Below are 24,048 nucleotides of genomic sequence, written 5' to 3'. Positions count from 1 at the left end.
AAAAAGTGTAACCCAAAGTCAAAGGGCCTTTTTAGATGTTTTGATGGACTGAAATTGGGGGTCACTCTATTATAAGACTTTGGGTGACTTTTGAAAATGGAAGTGACTTTCTAGAGATGAAGTCTGGTCTGGCCAAGAATAATCTGAAATTACGAAATATGCGGCGACCTAAGCGACCTCTGTTTTAGCCTTAACACCTAGCAAGGCTTCACGTTTAAACAAAACAAAAAAAAGCAGACCCCCCTCTTGCTGAGCGGGGCCTTTTGCACTGGCCCCCCTTCCAGGGGAGGCTTTAAAAGAGATGGCGGCACCCCGCCGCTCTCACTCTCACTCACCGGCGCCAAAGAGCAACGCGGCAAGGTGAGTCTCTAACGCGTCAAAGCACCCCCATTTGGACGGGAGGGGGTCTGTTCCCCAACCAAATGGGGATGGTGGGGCATCATTGAGGAAAGGGCATTGGTCTATGTGTGTAAAATCGCTTTTGAAAGGGGAGTTTGGGCTCTTATTTTGGCGGGGGCGCTTGCCAAAAAGTGAGCATAAACACTTGTGTGGCGTCTTCTCACAGACAAGATGACGCACCACTGCACAAAGTTCTCCGGCCACTGGAAGGTGAGCGACCGACCCACCGACCCGGCTAGCCCGAGGCGGACCCAAACGCTGACCCCCGACCCCCTCCGCCGCAGATCGTGGTCTTCGACGAGGAGTGTTTCCAGGGCCGACGTCACGAGTTCACCTCGGACTGCGTCAACATCATGGACATGGGAATGGAGACGGTGCGCTCCTTGCGCGTGGAGAGCGGCGCGTGAGTGCGCGCGTGCGGGCGGGGTACACCTGGGTTGCGGGGAAGGGCGTGGCTTGACGCTGTAAGGGGGGGCGTGGCTTCCTTCTTCTTTTACAGCTGGGTGGGCTACGAGCACGCTTCCTTCCAGGGGCAACAGTTCATCCTGGAGCGGGGCGAGTACCCCCAGTGCGACGCCTTCGGGGGTAGCAACGCCTACCACGTGGAGCGTTTGACCTCCTTCAGGCCCGTGGCCTGCGCGGTGAGTCCCGTCGGGTTCCCCCAAACCCCCCGCCCCCAAAAAAGCGGGACCCGGTTGAGGCCACGCCTCTCTCCGCCAGAACCACCGCGAGTGCCGCATGACCATCTTTGAGCGTGAGAACTTCCTGGCTCGTAAGGGCGAGCTGAGCGACGACTACCCCTCCCTGCAGGCCATGGGTTGGTGCAACAACGAGGTGGGGTCCCTCAAGGTCCAGTCTGGCGCGTAAGTCTACCCCCCCCCCCCCCCCCCGAGCGAGAAAAAGCACCGGGAAGACTTTAGTGTAGTGACCCGCATTTGTTTTCGCCCCCGTCGGCAGCTTCGTGTGCTACCAGTACCCCGGTTACCGTGGTTACCAGTACATCATGGAGTGCGACCGCCACTGTGGCGAGTACAAACAATTCAAGGAGTTCGGCTCGCACTGCCAGACGCCGCAGATTCAATCCATCAGACGCATTCAGCAGTAGTGGGCCGGACCGCCGGACCGCCCCCCCCCCCCAAGAACACCCCCTTCCTTGAACTAGGCTGAAGATGCGGTTCTCATCCACCAGAAAAACTCCATCACAATAAAAATGTCTTTGTTAAACATGACAACGCGGCTCTAGGATGGTAATTGAATCAAAATGTTGTCTGAATAAACTTTTCATGGCATATTTTCAACATAATAAATGTCAACATCTCTCTCTCCCAATTCACATTCAGTGTTTTCGTCTTTCCTTAACATGTCGTAAAGCAAGATATCCTACAAATAGAGATTTACGATAAGGAATAATTGGCCACACGGACTGACAAAAAGTGTTTTTGACAGTTCATTTATTGATTTTTGGAATGTTCAGCCTCCAGGGCTTCATTGTGGGTTTTGGTTTTTCATTTTTGGACCGTCATGGAGTGCTGTTCACCAAAACAAGACAAGTCTGACAATAGTTTCATCAACTCTCACCACAGAGTGTCAGTTTAATTGAATCCCAAAAAGCCCATCATTGTCAAGTTTCGCATCAACTTCTTCTCGCGTGTGTGTGTGATGAACGTGTGACGTCATCAACCTGACCCTTTCGAAGGCTCAGGCCAGGGTCGCTTTAGCTCCGGATCCAAGCTGCTTGAGCCACACCGGGTTTTGTCGGCCTCTCCCGCTCTCCGCAGTGGGAGGAAGTGAAGCCAGCGGAGGCGAGTGCAGCGCAACACAGCGAAAAAATCGACAAAAACACGGACTATAGCCGCCGTCAAAGGAACGCCGAGGAGCTAAGGAAAGCCGGCGAGGTCGTCAGCCAGCCAGCGGTGTCAGGCCACCCAGCGAACGGAGAGTCCACCGACTCGCACGGAAGCGCTCCCCGAGCACCTCTCGTTGGCTTCCGCAGCCAGCCGCGGGCCACGGCCCCCTGTGCGGACGCACGAGAGCCCCCCTTGGTTATTTCGCCTCGGCTCGTCCACGCGGAAGGAAAGCGCTGCTCCCCCTCGAGCAGCCTGCCTGCTTGCCTGCTCGCCTGGCCGGCCGCGGGCCCCTCTTCCCCGGCCGCTGCTTTCTCTTCGCCCCCTCCCGCGCTGGTTCCCCCGGCGACAACAACGACGTCTATTAGGAGGCTCCCCTGAAGCCGAAGCTCCGTGAGTCGCCACGGAAGCCTTCGGGCCCGTTTAACGCGGCCTTGGAAGCCCGAGACTTGTTCATTTTTGGGGAAGTGAAGCTGGCCGACTTCCCCTCCGGAGGGGCACACGTCAACCTGCCGGCTAGCTCGCTAGCTTAGCCCGTTAGCCACGGAGCTAGCTCGCTGTTCCCCCCCCCCCCCCCCCCCCCCGCCTGGCGGCCAACTTTATTGACACTTGATTCTCAAGCTAAGGAACGTTGTTAGCATATAGCATCGGAGCAGCTCCGCGGCCAAGCGGCCTCGTCGTCTCCGCTCGCAGTAGCCGATCGTCGGGGGAAAAGACGATTCGGACTGGGAGTGGGACTGCGCCTCGCCTGCTTGCCGTGCGTGCGTGCGCGCGCCCGGATTGCGTGGAATGCAAACGAGGCTCGCTGGCTTGTGTTTGCTCGCCGGGAGACATTTGCATTGCGACAAGAATCTGGCGGACACGGACGCGGGCGAAGGAGCAACCAGGGGCATCCGGAGAACTCCTCGGCGCTGCCTGTGAGAGCGCCCAGCTCGCCCGCTCTTCTTCGCGGAGAAGGGGGACGTCGATGCCGCATCGAGCCTGAGGGGCGATCCCTCGGGGCGCTTAATGGGATTAAGAGATCGCCCGTTGAACCTTTGCTGAAGCCAGCCAGCCGGCGGGCGGCACTATGACACCGTGAAGGCGGCGGCCGCTCATTCACGCAGGCAGGCACCCCACCGTCGGTGGCACCAGCAGCACCACCACCGCCGCCACCAGTGGCAGCAACCGACCGACCGACCCGGGCGGTTGATGGTGTTCCCATCTGGCGTTGTTGGCGAACGAGCCTCGAGTAAGTGAAGATGGCGGATCTGGAGGCCGTGCTGGCCGATGTCAGCTACTTGATGGCGATGGAGAAGAGCAAGTCGACCCCCGCCGCCAGGGCCAGCAAGAAGATCATCCTGCCGGAGCCCAGGTACGCTCGCTCCGACCGGCACGTGTGCTCGAGGAGGTCCGTTGTTTATTAAGCCGCCGCAGGTCAGCTCGGGGCTCCGGTGTGACGTCACTTTTCCTAAAAAATATGTCGACTTCCATTTCCCCTTGCGTCAATTTTTTAACACTTGTCGCATCTGTGTTGTTTTTTTTTTCAAATCTATATGCGCAGGCACAATGATTGACGTTCCGTCTAACCTCTTTTTTGTTACTGCTTGTTTACACAGAGATGCTCACGCGAGGAACCCGTTTGTAATAACTTTTGGGTCGAAAAGCGAAAAGTTTCGGGCTGCCGACCGGCCCGACTACTTTAGCATTGACGTTTCAAAGCCGTTTTGGGGAATCCATCCAAGCTGGAGCTGACCCATCCTCGCGCCAAGGGTTAATCCCGAGCCGGCGTCAGACCGGGACGCGTGTTGACGGAAGATTAACGGCCAATTATCGCGTCGGCGGCCTGTGACAGGAAGCGCCACTCACTTGCTGCCATGCATGAGTCACTCACCCACCGCGTTCTAAAGAGCGGTCATTTTTGGGGGGCCCAAAAAAAAAATGGCGACCGCACGTTACCAATTTGTAAGCCTGTCGCCATCTAATAATGCCATACCTAAAATAAATAGAGACGCATTCTTATTTTGACGGTTTCGACATTTTAAGATAGCGTCAATAAAGGCGCGTTGACAAACGTGGTTTTTGCGTCTCTCGTGTCAATATTGAAAGATGACGTCACCCGGGATGAGCGTTGACACAGCGACCGGTCTCGTTTGGGCTATTGACGGCGCCGCCGGGTTCGTCGGGACCGCTCCCTCCCGCGTTGTTGACATTTGACGTCTTGTTTTTGCTAGGCCACAAAGCCCCGTCACAATAAGAGTCCCAAAAAAAGTATAGTGGACAATTTTTCAAAGTTCTTTTCCAAATTTTTGAAGCTATGTTTTCCCCCTTTAAATAATGATGAATAATGAAACTGTCGACTTTGAGTGACGGGTGGACAGCGCTTATCAAATATGGCGCGGCGCTCATGCACTTCCTGCTTTGTGTCCTCAGCATCCGCAGCGTGATGCAAAAATATCTGGAAGAACGCGACGAGCTGGCCTTCGACAAGATCTTCAACCAGAAGATTGGTGAGTAGACCAAAATATTTGTAAATATAATATAAAATAATCCCCTTTTAATTCATTCATGGCCGCCCAGAGGCCATGTTGGTAGGGGCAACGTTCCCATCAACGCACTCTTCTCCCAGGATTCTTTGTTGTTGTTGTTTTTTAAATGTTTTCATCTTTCGACCTTTTTACTGTTATTGCGCGCATTAGCCGCCGCGGCTAACTGTGGAACTTAGCGTTTTTTGGGAGGCAAATTCCGGAAGCCGTCAAATTCTTCCGCTTGTTGTTTTTTTGTTCCGACTCGGCCTCGACGCGGCCCCTCTCCATCTGTCGGACGCCCGAGTCGCGTGTTGCCGGGCAACTGCGGTTGCCATGGCGACGGCAGCAGAAGAACGTGCCGATGGAAATGATTGTCGAGAGAAATCGGCGAGCAAAGAAAGATAGAAAGAAAGAAAGAAAGAAGGAAGCGCGGCGTCTTTCTTCGGAGTTTCCCGTGACGCGCCTCGGAGGGACGGACGGCGCCATCGAGGTTGACGCTAACGAGCCCTTTTTAATTCTTGAAAAATAAAGGGTTTTTGATATTTAGGCCTTCCTCCAATTGACCTTTAACCTCTCGAACCAAAAAAAAAATGGAAGTGGCGCTTCCGTTTTCATATCAAAAACACGAGTTTGCTAATATTTTTTTTCGCATTCGTGTTTACTCCCCAAAACATAACAAAACACGACCGTCGGCCATTGGCGTCCTTCCTTCCCCCCGCCCACGGCGGTCCAAGTTCTGGCCGATATGAGCGACCTCGGACACGTGACGTGGGTCAGATGATGGCGGAAGGAGAAAGCTGGCGCATTTGTCTCTCACGCGCTCTCTCCCCCGTCCCCGTGGAGGCAGTCGCCATAGCAACAGCACTTTTCATCTCTGTCGGCGATGTGTGATCTCTTTATTAGCCCCGCCCCCTCCTCCCAGATGAGCGCCGCTCGACATTTTTTGGCGCACATCTGCTTGTTTTTCCCGTAAAAGCAATCATGTCGTTCTTTTTTTTTAATGGCGTAGGTCCACATGGGTATTTTACTTACTTGGTAACAAGTTTTTTCCGGTTTGCGTCCATGTTAGTGTGTATTTTTACTGGAAATATCTTGAGTTTCCGCCCTTTTCCGTTTTTCAGGCTTCCTGCTGTTTAAGGACTTTTGCCTGAACGAGATCGACGAAGCGGTCCCGCAGCTCAAGTTCTACGAAGAAGTGGGTGACCTTCTCCGCCTCCGTCACCCCCCGCGAACGCCAAGAACTGACTTTGCGTCCCCGGTCCTCTCGGCAGATCAAAGATTACGAGAAGCTGGACTCTGAGGAGGAGCGACTGGCTCGCAGCCGGCAGATCTATGACGGCTACATCATGAAAGAACTGCTGTCGTGTTCGCACGTCAGTACGACCGCTCGGAAATTCTCGCCGTCGTGGCGTTCAAGCAGTTTTGTGACGATCCCGCTTTGGTTTTCGCTCCCAGCCTTTCTCCAAAAACGCCGTGGACCATGTCCAGAGTCATCTGGCCAAGAAGATGGTTCCCCCTAGCCTCTTCCAGGTATAGCCACTCTAGTACATCTAATGGAGTTGATGCTAAGCTAACGCGCTAATTCGCCCACCCTCTGACAGCCCTACATCGTGGAGATCTGCGACAGCCTACGAGGAAATATCTTCCTGAAATTCATCGAGAGGTTGAGACGTCGACCGCCAACCACGTGTTAGCCGCTAATCACGCTAACGTGCTAACCCTGGGGCTCCTCCCACTCTCATCCACAGCGACAAGTTCACCCGTTTTTGCCAGTGGAAGAACGTGGAGCTCAACATCCACGTGAGTGTCGCTTTTGTCGAAAACGTGGGCGCCGAAGACGCCAAAAAGAACGGGCGCGCCGTTAGCATAGCTGCCGTTGTTTTGAAAGTCAACTTGTCGTTTTCTTTGCGCAGCTGACCATGAACGACTTCAGCGTCCACCGCATCATCGGACGCGGCGGCTTCGGCGAAGTCTACGGATGCAGGAAAGCCGACACGGGGAAGATGTGAGCGAGCCCCGCCCGCCCGCGCGCGGCCCGCCGTTCCTTCTTGACGTGTCCGTCTGTGATTTTGCGTGCAGGTACGCCATGAAGTGTTTGGACAAGAAGCGCATCAAGATGAAGCAGGGCGAGACTTTGGCGCTCAACGAGAGGATCATGCTGTCGCTTGTCAGCACGGGGGTGAGTGGTCGTCGTCATGGCCGCCATGGCCGTCGCCACCTTAGCGTGTTAGCCTTGGCGTGGCGCTAACGTGTTAGCGTGCGTGTGTCAGGACTGCCCGTTCATCGTTTGCATGACGTACGCCTTCCACACGCCTGACAAGCTCTGCTTCATCCTCGACCTCATGAACGGTAACCTTGGCAACACACACACACACACAATAGGCTTTTTTTTAAACCAGAAAATGGCTTTTATTCTGTTATGTCTATTTATGACCTGTTTTAGTAGCTACTGGGGATGATACACTTGAAATGGGAGGGGCTATTTAAAATGGATTGGTCCTCTATGACTGTCAACTGTTTATTTTTAATTTTTTTCCAACATAATTTCCCTTATTTTTCCCCTAGTATGGCAACACATACTTTGTGACTTGGCTCAAGCTAATGGAAACAATAGAATAGCTCTCAAAAAACGTGTCAAATAGCCTTTTTGATGCCATATAATGGCTATTGAGTCATATTAAATATGATTAATTATGTTTTTTCTGATAGGTGGCGACCTTCACTACCATTTGTCCCAACACGGCGTGTTCAGCGAGAAGGAAATGCGTTTTTACGCCGCCGAGATCGTGCTGGGCCTGGAGCACATGCACAACCGCTTCGTGGTCTACCGTGACCTCAAGGTAAGGCTCTCCCCTACCGTCCAATCGGGGCTCGTTGATTCCCATGTGTCTCCGCCCCCTCTCCAGCCCGCCAACATCCTGCTGGACGAGCACGGGCACGTTCGCATCTCCGACCTGGGGCTGGCTTGCGACTTCTCCAAGAAGAAACCTCACGCCAGCGTGTAAGACCAGCGCCGGAAACCTCTGTGGGCGCCACGCTGGACGTCCCGCCCACATTTTGTGTTGTTTTTTAGCGGGACCCATGGCTACATGGCCCCCGAAGTTCTCCAGAAGGGGACGGCCTACGACAGCAGCGCCGATTGGTTCTCGTTGGGTTGCATGCTCTTCAAGTTGCTGCGAGGGTGAGCTAAATGATCCACTTTTTTAAATGTATAGGCCTACCTCTACTTATGAAATTCATACCTTCCAGAATTTTGTAAGTAGAGCATTACTTTATATGTAAATTCCACAATTTGCTAAAAAAAACGACCAATTTTCTGTGTTTTTTTGCATTTATCGTACAAATTAAATCAGATAACAAACACCAGTGCAAGGGAAACTATTTCTGGGAGAGTTTTTTTTTTAATACAGTGTTAAAATATTGGGAAAAGCATTTTGTAGCCTTTCCAGTTTGAGCCATTTTTCTGCCAATAATTTTGACTTGCCGCCAGCCATTTCCTTATGCCTAATTTGTTCTACAATTAGTATTTTACATAAGTACACAGTGTCTGAAGACAGGGAATATTCAACATATTTGGCAGATGGTAATTCTTTTTTTTTTGTATAACCACATTTTTTAATTATATTGAATATTCTCTTGATACTTTTTTAGGCTAAACCAAAAAAAACAGCTTAACCATAGGGTTTCTTCTAGATTTTTTTAAATACATTTGAGGAGATGCGCCATTTTTGACGTGGACGCCACGTTTTGATGCAAAGTAGGTGTGCAAATGTGAAATTTTGGACTCCGTCCCCCCCGCAGGCACAGCCCGTTCCGGCAACACAAGACCAAAGACAAACACGAGATTGACAGGATGACGCTGACCATGGTAAGACCGCCTTTGACTTTCCTCGCCGTCCATTGACCTTTTGCAAAAAAGCTCCACCCCCTCTAAATTACAATCACATGAACATCTCTAATGTTTATTTTAGTTAGCGTTAGCTTACGCATACCTTACAAAAACATGTCTATTGTTTATTTTGGAGACATTTACTGGGAGTGCCGCCCATTGTTTAATTTATTTATGAAGGGAAAGTTTGATTTAGGTATAAACTTGAAAAGGCGCCATTTTTTTTGCGTACATCCGCGTTCTGCAGGTGCGCGTGCACGTCACGTCCCCCCCCCCCCCGAAGAGGGAAAGTGTGATGTTTGGCTAGGGACGCCAATAGGATTGCATGTAATGCTTTAATCTGGCTACTTGATCTGCTTCACTCTTTAATCCGCCCGCGGGGTGCTTGAGGGGGGGTAAAAATAGCTCGCCAGTAAACGCTCACGTGACCAATGCTCTACCCGTGTGAACAAAAAAGCCAGCCATTGACTCCTGTGCTGTTTTTTTTCTCCTTTTGGTCAGAACGTGGAGCTTCCCGACTCCTTCACCAGTGAACTGAAAGAACTTCTGGAAGGTCTCCTGCAGCGTGACGTGGCCAAGAGACTCGGATGCCAGGGACGGGGGTGGGTAACACACACATTGACCAGATCCACTTTTTATGGGAAGCCCTCTATATGACATCATAGTGTGCTATTTTTACACAGCTATTTTTCCAACTAAAATATATATATACTTCATTAAAAAAAATCCTAAATTCTATGTGGCCCAAGCATTAAATATAATACAATAAATCTTTAAAAGTTACATTAAAATAAATCCAATAATGTTGAGAAGAAAATTGTATTTGTTTACATTTATAACAGTACCTACAATATCTTAATGTAATATAGTAGTGAGTCAAAAATAGTTCTAATTTCTAATGATGTCTATGGCAAATGATAATTTGAACAAGTGCACCAATTTTGAATGATTTTGAATGCAAAACAAACCAAAAAAGTCATTTTTAAAAGGTAGGAAGCAAATCCCTCTTTTTTACGAAACGACGCCCTCCTGTGGCCACTTTGGAACTAACATGTTTGCATCTGTTTGCCCCTCAGAGCATGCGAAGTTAAGGAGCATCCGTTCTTCAAGGGCATGGACTGGCAGCAGGTCTACCTGCAGAAGGTCAGCCTTCACCCTCGTAGAGTGTCGCCCCCTTCTGGTGCAACTCACTCACAACGTCTGTGTTTTTTTTCCTCTTTTTTTCATAGTACTCGCCGCCACTAATCCCACCCAGAGGGGAAGTCAACGCCGCCGACGCCTTTGACATCGGATCCTTCGACGAGGAGGACACCAAGGGCATCAAGGTAGGCTCGCACACCCGGGTTCGAACCCCGTGCCTGTCTCATGACCGTTTGTTGTCCGCGTAGCTCCTAGACAGCGACCAGGAGCTGTACAAGAACTTCCCGCTGGTGATTTCCGAGCGCTGGCAGCAGGAAGTGGCCGAGACGGTGTACGACGCCGTCAACTCGGACACGGACAAGAACGAGGCCCGCAAGAGGGCCAAGAACAAGCAGCTGGGACACGAGGAAGGTGAGGGACCGTCGGTCTAAGTTCCTTCAAACCATTCTACCCACTCGGGCCTCTCCAAAGTCCGCCATTTTGTTTCCCAGACTACGCCCTGGGCAAAGACTGCATCATGCACGGCTACATGCTCAAGTTGGGGAATCCGTTCTTGACTCAATGGCAGCGCCGCTATTTCTACCTTTTCCCCAACCGGGTGGAGTGGAGAGGCGAGGGCGAGTCGCGGGTGAGTCCGCCGTCGGTTCGGGGCGTTCGGGTGCCGATGCCTCACTGTTTTTGTTTGTGTGTGATCGAACGCGCGAAGGAAACGTGGCTGGCCAAACACTTGACGCAGCTCAAGGACTCGGTGAGTGGCGGCCATCTGGTAGGCCCGTAGACTCCGCCCCCCTCCTCTACCGAGGACCTCACCCGTCCGTCTTTGTCGTTTTTGTCGTTGGGCCGTCAACGCGCGCTTTTACGCTAAGCTAGTGACTCACGCCGAGCGTGCTTGCCGGCGTCCGTGGCGGCCATTTTAAATCTCAAACCTGACCAATAAGCCTCTCTCCGGCTTTTGCCGCGCTCTGCCGCCGAGGTAGATCTGGTGCAAAAGTTGTCTAGGACCTGTCATTAATATTAATAAGGCCCAGGTTGACAGCTATGCTAATGCTACTAAAACATAAAATTGAAAGCAACTTTTGCACCCGAGTATCTCAGCACGCCGTCCGGTTAGCTTGTGGCTAGGCTAGCCCCGCCCAGTGACGGCACTCGATGACGCCATACCTTTTTCTGTTTTTCAGCAAAACCTGCTGACCATGGAGCAGATCGTTTCCGTGGAGGAGACGCAGATTAAAGACAAAAAGTGCATCCTGCTGCGCATCAAAGGAGGGAAACAGTTTGTGCTGCAGTGCGAGGTAACATTATTATTTTTTTCTGTCTCTCCTCTGGCCCCCTAGTGGTGACTTTTATTGTCTGTCTCGGTCTGGAAAGAGCGACCCCGAGTTGGTCCAGTGGAAGAAAGAGTTGACGGACGCCTTCAGCGAGGCGCAGAAGTTGTTGCGGCGCGCCCCAAAAGTCATCGGCAAGAGTCGTACTGGCGGCGTGGTGGAGCTCTCCAAACCCCCCCTCACGCACCGTAACAGCAATGGCCTGTGAACGCACCAGACGTCTGATTTGCGTTCACACACACACACACACACACACACACACAAATTGCGACCAATGGTAGTTTTCGGGTTCTCGTGGAGCGGAAGCAGCATGTGAAGAACTTTTGCATGAACCCCGTACCCCCCCTGAACACCCCCTACCATACCGAGGACCCCCCCCCCCCTCCCCCCAGGACCCAAAGTGTGACAAGTGCCAATTCGGTCTCTCATTTTTATTTTTTTTTGGAGGAGGTCCGCCGAACATTTCGTGGCCGACAGACTGGCCTCTGATTGGCCGAGAGTCCCAAGACGGCCCGGGACAAAGGGGGGGGGGCATGCCGTGGGCTTAATGTCTATGTATATATATTTATATATATTGACATATATGTATATAAATATATATATGTGTTCAGTGTTTGCATCCACATGTGTAGAAGTCAGGATTTGGACTCCGCCCACTCCCCCTGGCAAAGAGGAGTTGAGGTCTCAAGGGGGCGGGGCTCATCTTAAAATTGAGGATAAATTTGGGTTTGAGAAGAGCTGTTCTGACCCTCAATGTGACTCCTCCCACATTCCCAGAATCTCTCGCCTGAAGCCACCAGCCTTCCGATCTTCAATTCCCGACCTTGTGAAAACGTTTAAATAGGATGTCCTCGGGTTTGTGACTCCGCCCCCACGCTCTGCCCCGCCCCCCACATGATGGTTTTGGAAGAACATCACAGAAGGTTTTAAAGATGTTCCTGAACAATCCCCAGAACCAATGGCGATGGAGGAGTCGGCGCCATTGAAACATTCCGGAGAAATATTCCAAGATGTTTTAAATTCAGCACGACGAACATTCTGTGTCATTCCTCTTGGAATTTGAGACCAATCATCTTAAAAAGCCCTCTTCAGGAAAGTTCTTGAAGCTTTTGGAGAACTCCTAGCTCAGAACGACTTAGGAAGAGGACCGCATTCCACAAAATGGACGTTTTTACAATGAAGGACATGTTCTGCAGGACGGAGGGAACCAGGAGTTGACCTTTGGTGACCTTTGGGGTGTTCCACATGGGGGCTTTTTTGTTCCGCATCATTCCCGAATGAAATTTGTTCCAAGGTTCTCCAGCCTCGTGAGTTTGCGTCGCCGCTAGCTTTGGGGAGTTAGCCGTGTTAGCGCTAGCTAGCTTCTTGGTCAAAGGGGGGTGGCGGTGGGCGGGGCCGAAGGTCGTCTTTTCTTGTTTTTTTTTAAATCATGTTTGCGTTTGTGCACCTTTTTTAGCACCATGTGCTAACTCGCGCGACATTCAATGTGCCAAACGGAGGGGCGGTGGGTGGGTGGCGCTCTCGGACCACACGGCAGAAACAAAGCGTCCAGTCGCCGCCACCGCCGCTCGCCACTTCCCGTTCACGCCGTCGGGACGTCACCGCAAATCAAATTGTAAGTCAATCCGAGAAAGAAATATATGTGTATAAGAAAGCTTTAGGTTTATTTAAAAAGATTCCGTGTAGAGAAAGAGCAGGGATTCAAAAAAAAAAATGGGGGAAATTTTATTGTGATTTTCTTTCAACTGTTTGTGGTGAACAATCTTGCACATAAAAAAAAATACTTTGAAAAGAAAGAAGACGTCTCAGCTTGTTTTTTTCGGGGTTCACTCTTGAGTCTGTGGACGGTCTACTGTTATGTTTTGTCCTTTACAGGGAGGCTTGAAAGATGGCGTCTCCAGTCCAAACGCACCAGTAGCAGCAGTAAAAAGCAGCCCCGATTGACAACATCCTATTCAAAGTTAAGATATTTCCCTAATATAACTACTTTTGTTGTATTATAATAATAATTACAGGTGTATTGCTAAATATATATTTTCTAATGTATGTTTATCTACTAAAAATAGACTTTTAAAAGTTTAACTTTTGATTAGATGTCCCTGAAAAAGTTCATCTTTTGTCCGTTAAAGTACATGTATATATGGTTAATTCCTATTGAAATCTTAATTTGAAGAGCCACTTCTGGCTACTCTTACTTTGAAAAGCCACTCGCTGAAGTTGGATCACGTCACGTGTGCGCTTCTGTGTTGTTTTTTTTATTTTTTATATTTATTTATGCTTGCTTAGCCTTCCTCCCACGAGACTTAGACCCCGCCCCCCACTCATCAGCTGTATCTGTCAATCCAAACTCGAATATGAGCCCCCCCCCTCCACTAAAAAACCTCTTCTTTGTCACCTGTACAAAAATAAAAGTGACTTCTACTGACGCAATACAACCAAATAGCCGTTTCTTATCCGGCTGGAATACCCTCTTAACATTAGTTAGCAGTTGTGTGGTCGCAGCCGTTTAAAATAGGGACCCCCCCTCCACTTAGTAGTTGCCCCCTCCCCCATTTGTGTTATTTATAGGATAGCAGTTGTGTTGCTTGTCAAGAGTCAGACGCAAAGCGCCCGCTTGCCCGCCCGAAACTGCTCGTCCTTGCCCAAGTGCGTACAACTCACTCCACTAAGGTAATTTCCTTTATTTATTTCTTCCATTTGACTTGACTTGTTTGGGCTCCTTCTTGAAAGGGACTTTTTTAGGACTCGGCCTGTAATTTAGGCCCTTCCGATACACCGGCACCGGCCCTGAGATTTTTTTCGGCCCCCAAGCGGCCTCTGATTTCTCCCACCGGAGAAGTAGCCAATCGCTGATCGGGTGAAATGACTAAAGTGTGTATTTTGCGGCCTAAAACGGGAGTGTGTCGGGAATGGGACGAGGTAGCGCCTCCGAGTGGATCTGACGGGAGAAAATCGGAGCGCGTACTTACTCGTAGTCGGCCTGGGACGAAAATGGCGCCCCCGACTGGCCGATGTCAAATGGTGGAGGCCTTGGCTAATGTGAATGACACATCTCCCTTTGATTTTGAAAATCTTCATTTCGGTGCACTTTCTTAATAATCTTCTTCTTAACACTCTCTAAAAGTCTTTGTCAGGATGATAATGAAGAAGTGTGTGGATTCCCGTTAGGTCTGTGACATCCCACCGCCACTCTGACCCCTCACAGCCCATCGGAGCCGTCATGGCGTTGTCGTCACGCTTAAAACTTTGGGAGAAAAAGGTGCTTGAGAGCATGTGATGCATGTGTGGAACGTACACAACGTGGTGAAAGCGTGCATGCATTTGAACCGGAAAGAGTCGCCCGACCCGACGCATTTTGCATTTGGATTTGAAAGCGCCGCTTGGAAACGTCCTTGTTTGTCCGTTTTTAGCGTTTTGGAATGATAACGAGCTCACGGTCAACTGGCACGCCAATCATTAACACAAAACGACGGCGCGGTAGCTCCGCTTTAGCCTCTCTTTCCGTAGCATCAGTGGCTAACATGTCACGTGACCTCAGATCCAAGAGGAGAACCATCCAGTGGTGGCCGTCCTGGTCCCCCCTCCGCCCCTCTCCACCGTCCCGGGCGGCTTCCTCAAACAGCTGGTGCGAGATTCCGAGAAAGAGACCCGAGAAAAGGAGCCCGACGTCAAAGAAGAAAAGCCGGTGAGTAGACGGGCTTTCTCGGACGAGCCGCTTTGCTAACGTAGCGCGCTGTCTTGTCGGTATCTGCTAGCTTGTTCTTCCTCAGCAGCCACGCAAGTTAAGCGACGACTTGGTGCAGCAGTTCCTCCTTCCCGATCAGACTCCGCCCATCCTGGAGGCCGAGATGCTACTGCGAACCGAGAAGCGGAGCCCCGCCCATCCGCCACCCGGTTTGGTCGGAAAGACGAAAACTCCCAACGCTGTCACGCCAGAGGTCACATTGGAGGTCACACCAAAGGTCACGCCAAAGGTCACGCCAAAGGTCACACCAAAGGTCACGCCAAAGGTCAAGAACAGTGAGATGCCACCCGGGCCGCCGGATTGGTCCAAGAAGGACCAATCGGCAGAGGAACGTCAGGAACCCGAAGGAAAGCAAGCCGACGCCTGCGTGACGGAGGCCCCGCCGCCCGAGGTACGTTCGATAGCACCCGGGGAAAACAAACGCCAAAACAAATGGTATTTTTCAGGTGAAGGACTCGTGGTACGAGGCGGGCGCCGTCTGGTACGTGCACAAGGACGGATTCGCCGCAGGTAAGCGCCACTTTTCACATTATTTTCTTCCGGTTTGAACACAATGCTCACCCGCGTTTCAGCCACTCTGCTGAAACCCGACGAAGGCACCCCCGAACTCCCCGGGGGCCTGGTGAGACTCCGCCTCCTCTCCGACGGCTCGCAGCTCGACGTTCCCGGCGACCACGTGGATCAGGTGCGTCTCAGCTCCTTCAAAATGAGCCGTTAGCATCGGCTAACGTTAACCCAGGCCTCTTTTCCTTCCTTTTAGTGTAACCCGGCTGAGCTTGACCTTTGCGAGGACCTGAGCGAGCTCCACAGCGTCAACGAAAGCAGCGTCCTGCACACGCTCATTAGCCGCGCTAAAGCCAACATGGCCATCACGCAGGCCGGACCCGACCTGGTCAGCTTTTGGCCGCCGCAGAATCACGCCAAGGTCAACGCCCAAAAGCCGGATAACTGCTTGCCGGCCAATCGGAGACGGGTACTTTTAAATGGAGCGTCCGTGACCTCGTTTGACCTTTGGCAGACCGCCAAGTGGCGGCGGGGCCAATCGTGGCGCGAGGCGCCGTCGCCCGCTCTGGCCGCGCTGGCCAAGCGGGCGTACGTGTCGGCGGTGGACACCCGACGGGACCACTGCGTCTGCGCCATGGGACGCAGCGGCACGGGCAAGACGGCCGCCTGCCGGGCCTTCGCCGCCGCCTTGCTGCGGCAGGCCGGAACGGCCGGACCCAACGTGAGCGGTCGGTGGTCGTCACGTCTTGGCACCTTTGACCATTGGACGGCGACGGGAAATGGCAACATGTGTGCTCCTTTTGCTTGCAGCGGAACGCGTGGCGGCCATGTTTACGGTCCTCAAGTCTTTCGGCTGCGTGGCCTCGCCTCACAGCCACGCCTCGTCTCGCTTCGCCACGCTCTTCTCGCTGGACTTGAACCACGCCGGGCGCGTGGCTTCCGGACACTTGCAGGTAGGCCCGTGGTCGCCGTCTAGTTTGTGATGACCCATTGTGACCTTTGTCTCCGCCCTCAGACGATGATGTTGGACAAATGGCGCGTTTGCCGCACCACGCCGGGAGAGAGCAACTTCCTGGTTTTCTCCCAGATGCTAGCGGGACTTAACTCGGAGTTAAGGTACAATGACGGCTAAGCTAATGGTTCAAGTAATGCTAACAAATGGTGTCTAACGCATGTGCTCCCCCGTCAGGACGGAGCTTCAACTGCACCTTCATCAGCTGACGGATTGCCATTCCTTCGGCATGGTGGCCCCCACCAAGGTTAGCCTCCACGGCGCCTGAACCCCGCCCTCGTGATTTCACGTCTCCCCACGTCCATCTACCGGCAGGCGGAGGAAAAACAGCGAACGTCGGCGGCCTTCGCCAAGCTGACCGCCGCCATGGACACGCTGGACTTCAGCCCCGACGAGCAAAAGTCCATCTGGCACGTCCTGGCCGCCATTTACCACTTGGGAGCCGCCGGCGCCTGTAAAGGTAGAGTTGTAGGAAGTTAGGCTCCGGAGACCCTCCCGCCGCTGGCTTTTGACGCCATTTTGTGCCTTCAGTTGGACGGAGACAGTTTTTAAACTTTGACAGCGCTCAGGCGGCCAGTGCCGCTCTGGGCTGCGAGGGGGAGGAGTTCCAGACGGCCGTCTTCAAGCACCACCTGGGGCGACTGCTGCGCTCGGCCGGCAAGGAGCGCCACGACGGCGCCCGGGACGGTGAGGTCAACGGGTCGGGGGGGCGCCACTCTTCACTTTTCCACCCGTGACCATTTCTGGCCTCAGGGCCCAGGCTGTCGGCGACTCAGTGCGTGGACGGGATGGCGACCGGTCTCTACGAAGAACTCTTTGGCGCCGTGGTGTCGCTCGTCAACAGGTGCATTCCGGGGCGTCCTCGGACTGGACTCCTTTTTACACCCGTCCGCGCGCAGATGTCTGGGCGGCCGTCAGCTGGCGTTGGCCTCGGTGACGGTGGTGGACACGCCGGGCCTGAGGAACCCTCGCCACGCGGCGCAAGAACGGGCGGCCGACTTGGGCGAGTTTTGTCACAACTACCTGCAAGAGCGCCTGCTGGAACATCGATACGCCCACGCCTTCGTGCACACCGCCGAGAGATACACCCAGGTGAGGACGCGCACCCCCGTCGCCGCGGTGACTCACCGCCAATGTTTTGGCAGGAGAACGTCCCGGTGGAGTTCCAGAGTCCGGAAGAGAACCCCGGCGAGACGGTGGCCGCCATGGACCAGCCGCCCCCTCTGGTACGCCCGCGGCGTGTGCCCTCTCCAGCCACGGATCCCAACGTTTGTCGCCCGGTTTAGGTGGCGGCGACGGGCGACGCCCCCCGGGGTCTCCTGTGGGCGCTGGACGAGGAGATGTCGACGGCCGGGTCCGACGAGGGCGCCGCCCTGGAGCGCGTGTGCCGAGATTACGGCGGGACGGGTGAGTCGGGCGCCGTGGTTGTCGCCGTGGACGGTCCCGTGACTGACGCCCGTGCCCGCCTAGTTCGCCAATGCGAGCAACCTCTACACTGCGAGGTGGGACACCTGACGGGAAACGACGCCGTCCGCTACGATTTGAGCGGCTGGTTCGGCGCCCTGCGCGACAACCCGGCGGCCGCCAACGCCGTGGCCCTGCTACGGGAGTCCAACAGGTGAGCGCCGTCCAGAGCGACGTACCGCCATAGAGTTGACCCCATTTTTCCGCAGCACCTGCCTGAAGTCGACGTTCGGCGCCGAGGCGCGCGGCTCTCTGGCCGGCGTGTGTGGCCTGGAGGGGTGGAGCCAGCGCTCGTTGCAGAGGAGCAGCACCATCCGCAAGACGCTGAGCGGCGGCATGGCGGCGTTGCGCCGGCACTCGCCGTGCGTAGCCGTCAAGCTACAGGCCGTGAGCCCCCGCCTTCTGCCTTCGAGGCCTTCTCTATTCTCTCAGCCTGAAGCCCCTCCCCTTCCAGGACGCCATGGTCAATGTGATTCGCCGCGCACGCCCCATCTTCCTGCAGTGCATCAACGCCAAGACGGATGGCGCCGGAGCGTTCGACGTCAACCAGCTGAGAACGCAGCTACGGGCCACGCAGATGCTGGACGCCGTACGCGTGTACCGCGCAGGTACACTTGCAGGGCCGGGCGACCACGGAGACACCTCTGACCACGGTCCGCTTCCCACCAGGTTACCCGGATCACATGCCCCTGGGCGACTTCCGCTGCCGCTTCCAGGCGTTATCCCCGCCCGTGATGGAGCGCTACGCCTCGGTCTTTGTCAGCCACGACGAGAGGAAGGTGGGTGGCCTCCCCCCCCTTGGACTTCTCCGCCCGCCCACCACTCACTCTACCGTCCGCCGTTTCAGGCCGTGACGGAGTTGCTGGCCGACCTGGACCGGGACCCCAAGAGCACGGTGGTCGGCGCCAGTCGGGTCAGAACACTTTTTTTTTTTGCGGTCTACCGCCACCAGGCGCGCCCCTTTTTGACCCGCCGTCCCGCCTCAGGTGTTCATGAAGCGCGGCGTGCTGCGTCAGTTGGAGGCCCAGCGAGACCTGGGGGTGACAAGTCGGCTGGTCCGCCTCCAGGCGGCTTGCGCGGGCCACCTGGCCAGACGCAAGTACCGCACGCTAAAGGTCGGCACCAGTTGCCGGTTAAAGGGGCGGCGTGCGCGGTTTTGACCTTTGACCTTGCGTGCAGGTGCAGCACATGGCGGTGCGCTGCCTGCAGAGGAATCTGCGAGTACTACACGCCGTGTCCCAGTGGAGTTGGTGGAAACTCTTCTGCCGGGCGCGTCCCCTGCTGGACGTCAACATGGATAACGAGAAGCTGCGCGCCAAAGAGGTAAGCCAGAGTGTGGGAACGATGGGTCGCCGTACCACTCACCTGCGTCAATCTTCCAGGACGAAGTGTCGGCGCTGAGAAGACGTTTGGAAAAGTCGGAAAAAGAACGCAACGATTTGAGACAAGCGGCGGACGCCTGCGAGACCAAGGTTTGTAGGCGCGGGCAATTGGGGCGGGGCCACGCCTTGACGTTGCTTGTCGCCCCACGTAGCTGACGGCGGTGACCTCGGAGCTGAGCGACGAGCGTTTCCGGGGCGACGCCGCGGCTCAGGCCCTGGACGGCGAGAGGGCCGAGAGGCTGAGGCTGGCCAAGGAGAACGCCGACCTGCGGGTGAGGCCTTATCGTTTGGGCCTTCATTCGCCTAGTGACCCGCTTTCTCCTTCAGGACCAGCTGGACCAGTGTAAGGCCGCCATGGAGAAGCTACGGAAAACCCTGGAGGAGGATTCTCACAAGATTCGCACGCTGGAGAGTCAGCGGGCGGCCAGGACGGGAACGGGTGACTTGACTCCTTTTACCGTAACTCCAAACCCAGACTAACCAATCCAATGTTGTTCCTCCGCCCAGAAAGCGAGTCGGCCCTGCAGCTGGAGTGCTGCCAGACCGAGGTGGACTTCCTCCGCCGCCGCCTGCAGCAGACGGAGGAGAAGGCGGAAGGCCAGCGCCTCGAACGCCAACGCTTGGACGCAAACGTGAGGAGGGCGCAGTCGGCGGAAAAACGACCGACGCTGACGGCTGCCGTCCGCAGGCGGCCTCGCTGCGGGCCCAGCTGGACGAGTCCAAACGCTCGGCCTCGGAGCTGAAACGCCGGCACCGGCGCGTGGCCGACCAACTCCACGACGCCAAGGTGATGGCGGACAGCCTGCGCCAGCGCACGCACGAGCTGGAACGTAAACGGCGACGGTGAGCCGACGACGGCAAAGGGAGGCCCGTCGGCTAACCAGGCTAACGAGACGCCCGCTCAGATTCGACGAGGAGTTGACGGCGGCCCTGAGGGGAGCCCGGGCCGAGCGGGAGTCCAAGGAGAGGAGCCTGCGGGAGAACGCCGCGCTGGCCGTACAGATTCTCTCGTTGAGGCGGGACCTCCAGGTGACCTCCAGGTCGCGGCGCCGCTAAGCTAGCGCTAACGTGGCGGCGCCTGATACACAGGAATGTCAGGCGGAAGGCGGACGTCTGCGGGAGCAAAAGGACGAGTTGTGTTGTCAGATCGGGGACCTCCACGTCCCCCCGGGCGGCGACTCGATCCCCGAACTCAAGAAGAAAGTGCGCCTCCTGGAGGTCGCCGCCACCGAAAACGCGGGGAAAACGGCCGAGTTGACGGCCTCCGTAGAGCGACAGAAGCAGGTCGGTATTCGTCACTGGCGCTAACAGGTTGCTAACAGGTTGCTAACAGGTTGCTAACAGGGCGCTAACAGGGCGCTAACGGGGCTTCTGGCCTGTAGGTTCATGTACGTGTGGAGTTGGAGATGGCACGAGTCAAGCAGATGCACCAGAAGGAGCTGGAAGACAAGGACGAAGAGCTGGAGGACGTCCACCGCTCTTCTCAGAGGCGGGTACGTCACCCCCGCCCGAGGAGCGCCACGTCGCGGACACTTAGCGCCCTCTGTCGCCACGCTAGCTGAGACAACTGGAGATGCAACTGGAGCAGGAGTATGAAGAGAAGCAGATGCTGGTGCACGAGAAGCACGACCTGGAAGGGCTGGTGGCCACGTTATGCGAACAGGTAACTTGGACCAATCGGATCGCAGCGCCCACCCAAGAGTCACTTTTCCCGTTTCAGGTGGGCCACCGAGACTTTGACGTGGAGAAGAAACTGAGGAGGGACTTGAAGAGGACGCGGGCCCTGCTGGCCGACGCCCAGACCATGTTGGAGTCCATACACGCCGGGCGACGGGACGCCGCCGGCCCCGACGCCGCCGCCAAGGAGCAGCTGGAAAGACTTCACTGTCGGGTAGCGTTCCGTCCTCACCGCCGGTAATCCTCGGCTCAGGCACCGCGTCCGTGCAGTTGGAGGAAAGCGAATCGAGAAGGTGCGAGATGGAGAACGCCCAGAGTAGCTTGGTGCAGGAGCTAGAGGACCTTCAGCTTCAAATGGAGAACATCTTCAAGCAGAAAAATATGGTATCAATGGATTAAAATGGACCAAAATGGATGGCCAAGTCATGTTTTTCCGTCCGGGCAGGCGGACGAGGAGCTGGACGTCCTCCGGCGAGAGAACGGCGACCTGCTCAAGCGCCTGGACGAGGACCAGGAAGACCTGGACCAGCTTATGAAGAAACACAAAGCGCTCATAGCACAGGTGGTCCATTTGTGTCCCGCTCATTTTCTCTTGGCTCTTTTTAACATCTCCACGCAATGTCCCGATTGGTCCTTCCAGTCGTCGGGCGACATCGGGCAGATCCGAGAGTTGCAGGCCGAGCTGGAGGAGCTCAAGAAGCAGAAACATCTCCTCCAAGAGGAGGTACAAGTTCTTCAGTCCGTCATTTTTACGGCCTCGACTCGACGGCCATTTTGTCGGCAGCTGCGGCGGCTGGCGTCCAGGCTGCAGTTTGTGGAGGCGTCCAGCGTGGGACGCGCCATCGTCAGCAAGCAGGAAGCGCGCGTTTGCGACCTGGAGAATAAGCTGGAGTTCGCCAAAGGACAAGTCAAGAGATTGGAGGTCACTTAGCGCTAACTAGTGGGATCTGAAACTAGTTCTAGAACCGCTAACTGTAGTCTAACCTTGCGCTTAGATGCTGGTGGTGCGCCTACGCGACAGCGTGGTGCGGCTGGGGGCGGAGCTGGAGCAGAACGCCGAGTCGGAGGCTCGCCAACGCGACAACGCCTGTTACCTCCAGCGCCGCCTGCAGGACGCCCGCCTGGAAATGGACGAGCTGAGCCAGCGGGAGGAGGACGCCGCCCGACGCCGCGTGGAGCTGGTGAGACGGGATTGGCGCCGCCCCCTTTGGCGCCGTGCCAAAAGCTGACTTTATGATGACAGGAGATGCAGGTGGAGGAGCTGACCACCATCCGGCAGACCCTGCAGGCCGACCTGGAGACGTCCATCCGCCGGATCGTGGACCTGCGGGCCGCCGTGGAGGAGGTCCGCTCCAGCGACACGGACAGCGACACGGACAGCGACACGGACAGGTAAAGCCCTCCCACCGTCCTCGCCGTTGGGCCGCCTTCCGATGACCTCTGGTCTTCTCCGCCGCAGCGTTTGCGGGACGGGAACCGGCGCCGTCAAACGACCGTAAGACCGCGTGTGTGGGCGTGGCTTGGGCCTGCGCCCTGGCTAGCATGCGCTATACGTTAGTGGGAGTTCCACAAATAGCAATTAGCTTCGGCGTGCTAATCATTTCATGCGCTTGTGGTACACACTAGAAAGTCCGGACTACTATTGTTTCGGAATTCATTTTCCCGCGCTGCTCGCTAGCTCGCAGGGGTGCTGGAGCCGATTCCACGTACCCTTAAATTGGCTACCGGCTAATGTCTTCTTTATATTGATTATCATGGTTAGCTCACGTACGTTTGTCCCCTCGACAGAGAGTCCAGCGCCGGTTCCGCCGGAACGGAAGACACCAGGACCAGGCGAGAAGCCTCCGAGGAAAGACGCTCCAACGTCTCGGACGGGCGCCGCTCGGCGGCCGACTCCCGCAGCACGTACAGTTTCCGGTAAGTTCACGCGCTTTTCCACACGCTTCGGTTTGAGACGCGTCTGAGACGGCGTGTTGTCGCGTAGCTCCTGCGCCGACGAGGACGACGGCGGTTCGAGCGTGGGCGGGCCGGCCAAAGCGGCCTCCTCCTCGGCTCTGTCCGAGCTCCTGGAAGGTCTCCGCAAGCGGCGGGTGGGCGGCGAGACGGGTGGCGGCGAGGCCGGCGGCTCGGTGTCGGTCCCCGTCCACCAAACCACGGCGGCGTCCGCCTTGAGGCGGCGGGCCTCGGCGCTGTCGCTGGCCCCGGAGCCGCCCTCGGAAATCCGCCCGGGTATCCTCAAGCCGTCGTCGCCCCTGTTGCCCCGCGCCGTCAGCGCCATTTCCCTGAACGGCGCGTGCACGGCGGCGCCGTCCCGCTTTAACTCCTGCGACTCGCTGGCGCCCCCGCCGCCTCTCCCCCGCCTCTCGTCCTTGCGCATCCCCAGTCCCGAAGAGCGATATGCGCGCCCCCCGTCGTCTCCGGGTCGCTCCCCGCGGTCGCCCCGCCGGGCGACGCCCCGCGACTCGCTCTCGGAGGAACCGTTTGAGTCAAAGGTCCCGCTGGAGGGGGTGGTGTTCCAGAACCGCCGCCTCCTGGACGCGGACGCCGCGTCCGACGTGCCGCCCGCCATCCGCAGACCGCGGTCGACGAGCGGCCGTCGGGCGCTGAGCGTACACTTTGGGGACTTGCCGTCTTCGCCGCGGCGCTCGGGGAGCGCCGACGCCGAGTCGTCCGGATCCGGCGGCTCGGGGGGCAGCGGCGGCTCCACGCGCTCCCGACGGCGCTCCGAGAGGCCACGGGGGGAGCGGCTGGAGGCCGAGGGCAGCGAGGGCGGCGAGGGCGGCGAGGGCGGCGAGGGCGGAGACGTGGCCGCCGTCATGAGGAAATACCTCAACAAAGATAGCCATTGACGTGCTGTTTGCTAGCGATCTCCAATCAAGCACGCCACGTTCATTTGTTTGCAATAAATCTCACTTTCACTCTGACTTTTTCCTTTTCTTCCTATTTTCCTCTTCTGGCACGATGTCTTTGGCTTTATTATTCTGTCTTGGTCTTTTGTTTGGGTTTCTTTCCCCTCGCATACAATTGGCATGATTAGCTTTCTTGCTGTTCCTGGCCTTTTTCTTGTTTGGGTCTCCTTTCTTTGAGGAATCTTTTTGTCTTCAGCTTTTCTCTCTGCACAATAGTGAATAATGATAAGATGGAATATATGTATGAAATA

General features: G+C 55.5%; 3 protein-coding genes across 4 annotated transcripts; all 3 read left to right on the top strand.

The window, feature by feature from the left end:
• The first annotated feature begins 258 nt into the window (after positions 1 to 258).
• cryba4 (crystallin, beta A4) lies at positions 259 to 1,732 on the top strand. Its single transcript, XM_077737997.1, has 6 exons — positions 259 to 360; positions 566 to 609; positions 684 to 802; positions 899 to 1,040; positions 1,120 to 1,262; positions 1,357 to 1,732. The coding sequence occupies exons 2-6, from the start codon at positions 571 to 573 to the stop codon at positions 1,502 to 1,504; spliced, it is 591 nt and encodes a 196-aa protein (XP_077594123.1). The 5' UTR covers positions 259 to 360; positions 566 to 570; the 3' UTR covers positions 1,505 to 1,732.
• Positions 1,733 to 2,826: 1,094 nt separating this feature from the next.
• On the top strand, positions 2,827 to 12,903 carry grk3 (G protein-coupled receptor kinase 3). Of its 2 annotated transcripts, XM_077736893.1 has the most exons (22): positions 2,827 to 3,597; positions 4,656 to 4,732; positions 5,872 to 5,945; positions 6,022 to 6,123; positions 6,206 to 6,280; positions 6,352 to 6,413; positions 6,499 to 6,550; positions 6,664 to 6,755; positions 6,830 to 6,929; positions 7,021 to 7,099; positions 7,460 to 7,590; positions 7,657 to 7,751; positions 7,824 to 7,931; positions 8,552 to 8,618; positions 9,141 to 9,241; positions 9,716 to 9,782; positions 9,869 to 9,964; positions 10,028 to 10,190; positions 10,271 to 10,407; positions 10,486 to 10,527; positions 10,958 to 11,071; positions 11,148 to 12,903. In XM_077736893.1, the coding sequence occupies exons 1-22, from the start codon at positions 3,485 to 3,487 to the stop codon at positions 11,310 to 11,312; spliced, it is 2,112 nt and encodes a 703-aa protein (XP_077593019.1). In that variant the 5' UTR covers positions 2,827 to 3,484; the 3' UTR covers positions 11,313 to 12,903. The 2 variants fall into 2 exon arrangements, with proteins under 2 accessions (XP_077593019.1, XP_077593020.1); XM_077736894.1 differs by lacking the exon at positions 10,486 to 10,527.
• Positions 12,904 to 13,694: 791 nt separating this feature from the next.
• myo18b (myosin XVIIIB) lies at positions 13,695 to 23,812 on the top strand. The gene is made up of 42 exons (XM_077737935.1): positions 13,695 to 13,774; positions 14,273 to 14,363; positions 14,643 to 14,789; positions 14,878 to 15,240; positions 15,296 to 15,359; positions 15,422 to 15,534; positions 15,610 to 15,822; positions 15,868 to 16,081; positions 16,164 to 16,306; positions 16,369 to 16,469; positions 16,543 to 16,612; positions 16,681 to 16,825; positions 16,897 to 17,052; positions 17,119 to 17,209; positions 17,265 to 17,457; positions 17,511 to 17,591; positions 17,652 to 17,772; positions 17,836 to 17,983; positions 18,039 to 18,216; positions 18,284 to 18,437; positions 18,499 to 18,608; positions 18,677 to 18,742; positions 18,816 to 18,944; positions 19,009 to 19,152; positions 19,212 to 19,301; positions 19,364 to 19,483; positions 19,539 to 19,650; positions 19,719 to 19,843; positions 19,900 to 20,054; positions 20,117 to 20,240; positions 20,301 to 20,495; positions 20,594 to 20,704; positions 20,770 to 20,874; positions 20,932 to 21,102; positions 21,159 to 21,272; positions 21,334 to 21,450; positions 21,529 to 21,612; positions 21,673 to 21,810; positions 21,884 to 22,069; positions 22,132 to 22,280; positions 22,677 to 22,805; positions 22,873 to 23,812. Exons 2-42 carry the CDS (start codon positions 14,325 to 14,327, stop codon positions 23,735 to 23,737), a joined length of 6,273 nt encoding a protein of 2,090 aa, XP_077594061.1. The 5' UTR covers positions 13,695 to 13,774; positions 14,273 to 14,324; the 3' UTR covers positions 23,738 to 23,812.
• The last annotated feature ends 236 nt before the right edge of the window (positions 23,813 to 24,048 follow it).

This window comes from Stigmatopora nigra, chromosome 17 (genome assembly GCF_051989575.1).
Source record: "Stigmatopora nigra isolate UIUO_SnigA chromosome 17, RoL_Snig_1.1, whole genome shotgun sequence".
NCBI classification, from domain to species: domain Eukaryota; kingdom Metazoa; phylum Chordata; class Actinopteri; order Syngnathiformes; family Syngnathidae; genus Stigmatopora; species Stigmatopora nigra.
This window is presented reverse-complemented; position numbering and strand designations above follow the sequence as displayed.